This window comes from Aplysia californica, unplaced genomic scaffold (genome assembly GCF_000002075.1).
Source record: "Aplysia californica isolate F4 #8 unplaced genomic scaffold, AplCal3.0 scaffold00407, whole genome shotgun sequence".
In the NCBI taxonomy this organism is placed as follows: Eukaryota; Metazoa; Mollusca; class Gastropoda; order Aplysiida; family Aplysiidae; genus Aplysia; species Aplysia californica.
Genome location: NW_004797677.1, coordinates 608763 through 612712, shown reverse-complemented (window position 1 = coordinate 612712; position 3950 = coordinate 608763). Strand labels below are relative to the sequence as shown.

Here is a 3950-nt window from a genome sequence, read left to right as displayed (position 1 = left end):
TGTGTGTGCGGGCGTGCGTGTATGCGAGCGCGTGTGAGTGTGCGCGTGTGTGTGAGTGAGTGTGTGTATGTGTGTGTGTTTGTTTGTGTGTGTGTGTGTGTGTGTGTGCGCACGCGCAACGGGCTGGGCAATAGATCTTTGCCCAAGCACAGCTGCAGGGGTTCTGTCCTCTTGTGTGATGAATGTTATTATTGCAAGCGGGGATCTTTGCGGGGATGTACTTGTGTGGCGCTTCTTATATCATATATTTCGCTTCTTATGAAATATCTGTAGGCCTATATTTATAATATTATGTATTATTTCCTTCACTTATTTTTTATTATAAACCATTGATCTAGTGTAAATACAAATGGCATGAACTATTATTATCTAGAAGGCTATTGTGCTTACTGAAAACGAAGGAATGCAGGCGACTTTTCGAAGAGAGCAGGCAAGACTCGCTGCCACGTTGATGATACAAGTACATGTAATGTGTTTTGAGACCACAGGGGAAGAGGTGTAACTCATGAATGTACTCACAAAGCACAATTATTTCCCCTTATAGTAATACTCAGCTTCAGGATGATCACCGATTTTATTTTGTTTGTTTGTATGAATTTGTGGTTTACCACGTGATTTGGATGTCTTTTATATGTCATTGCATGACAGATTTCTTAGAAAGATAAAATATTATCATTTTGGATTTCTTGTTCCTTTGCTCTTTCTTTCTTTATAAATTGAGACAAGATGACGTTATTTTCCTTAACCGACCTCGCAGTCATTACACAATGGGTGGTCCTGGCAATCCGCAACCTGGTGGAGAACAACCGAGCCAACCGAGACGTCCTATCTGGTATGTCTCTGCAGGGCATGGCGGGTCATATGAGCACGCTGAGGGAGATGGGCGTCCACACAGAGCTAAGAGGAGGGAAAATTGTCATCAAGCCAGTGGACGACTCAAAGAAATGAGCTGCAACTGCTCCTGTTGTCAGGATGGAGGTTGATGTGTTTTTAGGGGAAGGGGCAGAGGTCATTGCAGCTGATGGTTTCAAGAGTCAACATAGCTGAGGCTTGAAAAGGATTTTTACAGCTCTCAACTTATTGGCATGCTATTTTGTTCCCCTCTAGGTTTTACAAATAACTGCTCCTGAAATTCAGTCAAGTGTTGTTCCCAGTTGTGGAATGTTTGGTTGGCCTCTCTTCTGGAGTTTTTTTTTCTTTTTGAAATGTTCTGTGATTTTGTTTTGTCTTACGTTGGTTATTTGGTTTAGGTATGGCTGGCCACATTGGAAAGGTCTGAAGTAGGGACTGCTGACAGTACAGTGGCACTTGTTTGGTCAGTGAAAGTGTCTCTAAGGGAAAGATCTACAACACATTATGTTGTTGTAACTTATGGGCTCTATCAGTTTTTATTATGCTAGGCGGGTGGTTAGCAGGTGTTCTGGCTCCTTTTTCACTATCAAGCATCCATCAACCTTATCTCTCCTCTTTCTCTTCTTTGTACGTTACTCTCTAGTAACACCTCTAATATTCTGCACTTATATGGGATGCAAGTGCTGTAAGGCTCGCACTAAAACTATAACTGTTTTATGCCAGAGGGAAAGAGCTGTATGCATGTGTTTCCTTCATGCCCTGAGTTGTCCAAAGTCTCACAATATTATGAAGGTCTTGTCAAGTGGGCCAATGACTTCGAGTCCGTCTTGTTTTCAGGTGTGGTTGGTGTCCCACCTCTTTTACCTCTTGTTTTTACCGTCCTAATTTATTTGATTTATTTGTCATTATAGGGTTTTGTTAGGACAAGTGAAGGTGTGTTCAATCGCCTTGTCCGTGAAAATGCTGTTTGAACTGTTTCTGTGGTATTTATTTGTGATAAAACTGAAAGTCGTTACACTTTTACACTGTGCTAGATAAAGTGTCTGTATTCTTTTTTTTTTAAATTTGATTTGGTTCTTTTTTTCTGTACTTATTTTCTTTTAGAGTTTGAAAGGATGGGGGAGGTGTGTTTTTTCTTTTCTTTCCCAGGAAAGAAGGAGTGGGATTTGTCTCCTATTTATATATGGCACAGGCAAATGTCATTAGGTAGTACATGTACTCAAATGTGACTTTTAACATTTTTAATATATTAAATTTGTGCATTGACATAGCTATTGTTACAATTCATGTTTTTGTGAAATTGAAGATACTGCATTTGTATGATTACAACTAATATTTTCATGAAGTTGAAAGTGAAGCATTTGTGTGAATGAATGAATGAATTGTGACCACAGCGTCAGCCCAGGTTTTTTCTTCCTTTATTTTACATTTAATATTTTGCCAGCCTTTAGACTTCAGATTTCTTTGTTGATCACAATCTGTGATTACTGCAGACTTAACATTTGGAGTTGGAATGTCCTATTTTGTAAGCAGTGAAAGAGACTGGTCATGTTTCTCCAGTTGTGGAATGAAGTGAATTTCTCTAGGACAAGATTTATATGTTGATAAAAATAGATTCATAAATAGACAACAAAAAGTATTCTTTTGTATTTTTCTTTTAGCGTACTCGATTAAACAATTTCCAGAATGAATATTTGCATAGAATAAATCAAAGTTAAGACACAATCTGACAGACTATTGTAATGGCGTAAATATGACCTTGATGTTCACCATGCGTTTTAGTAGTAGAGCCAACCTTGGCTGTATGGGAAACAAACCTTGCAGAAAAATAAAGATACTGGTGCTTGATGAAAATAACTTTGTGATGTGGGATTGGAACAGAAAGTTTTTGTCCTTGAAATGAAGGGTCTGATTACAACAGCCTAGTTACTTGTTGTTTGTGTCCCAGTGAAAGCATATCAGAAGATCTGGTGGCTGGAGGGTGCCACTGGTAGGCCCTATTTCTTTACTTTCCCTCTGTTGTTTCAGTTTCTGTCTGTCTTTGTTACTTTTTCCCTGCAATAGATGACCATTTTTGTGTCAATGCGCTTCTCTTTACTAAAAAAAACAAGAAATAATCACACAAGACAACAGACTCTGTTATATGTTGATGCAGGTTGCCCTTGATAAGAAAGAAATGTGTAACAAGAGTCTCAAACTCCATGAAGAATCTGAAGTAAACAGTATGAGACTGTAACATCAGTTTTGCCATTTTAATCCTCTTTGCCGTCAGCATCATTGCTTTGTCTTCAACAGGCCACAAGTCTTGAGAAAATGGCTCTCAGAACTTGAGCATTTTATTTCACATATTAACACGCCATATTTACTGCCTTGTGTAGGCATAGTACCATTTGTAACGTTCATGTTGCGCCAAAGTTTTCTGACTATTTATAATTGGAGGGAACTTTCTTCCAGTAGTTTCATGAAGATGTTTGTTGTATAGTTCAAATTCTAAAGGACTAGAAATGTGGCATAAGCTCATAATATCTCGAGAATGTACCACGTATAGTCAATGACCTATCAGAAATGGTAAATTTTCTAATAGTAGAACTACATACTTGCATTCAAGTTGTATGTTGTATGACTTTGTGTCTTAGCACGTATATATAAGGCATTGCATCTTTGAGGTAGCTTGTAAAATTGTTAAAATTGTTATTAAAGGTCTAAACCTTTCCACAGAGTTTGTTATAGGTTTGTTACAGGTGTATCTTTGATTTACACCACAATTGTCTTTGCTCACGTTAGTTATGGCTAAACCTATGTTGATAGTGCTGTAAAACATGTACATGGGTGGTTGGTGAGTACTGTGGTGTGGTTTGCTCCTTCTTTCCTATCAAACATCTATCGTCCTTATCTCCCCCTCCTTCATTTTTATGTTTGTTACTCTCTTGTAACACCTCTAATCTTCTGGTGCTCATATGACCTTATGTAGTTGCGAGCGCCTTAAAATCTCTACTAGAAAAAAACAACAACCACAAGAAAACATGTACTCGATCTATCTCTATCAATCACATTAATTTACTGGGTATTCCAGTCAGTATTATGTGCTTTATAGGGTA

General features: G+C 38.1%; 1 protein-coding gene across 1 annotated transcript in view; it reads left to right on the top strand.

Annotated features, from left to right (window-relative positions):
- Positions 1 to 3564, top strand: part of LOC101861376 (ataxin-10) — a gene marked incomplete at its 5' end in the record, with an annotated part of 14830 nt that extends 11266 nt beyond the window's left edge. Inside the window, 1 exon segment of the mRNA XM_013085790.2 lies at positions 758 to 3564. Within this exon segment, the coding sequence (XP_012941244.1) occupies positions 758 to 948 (191 nt within the window).
- Positions 3565 to 3950: the final 386 nt, after the last annotated feature.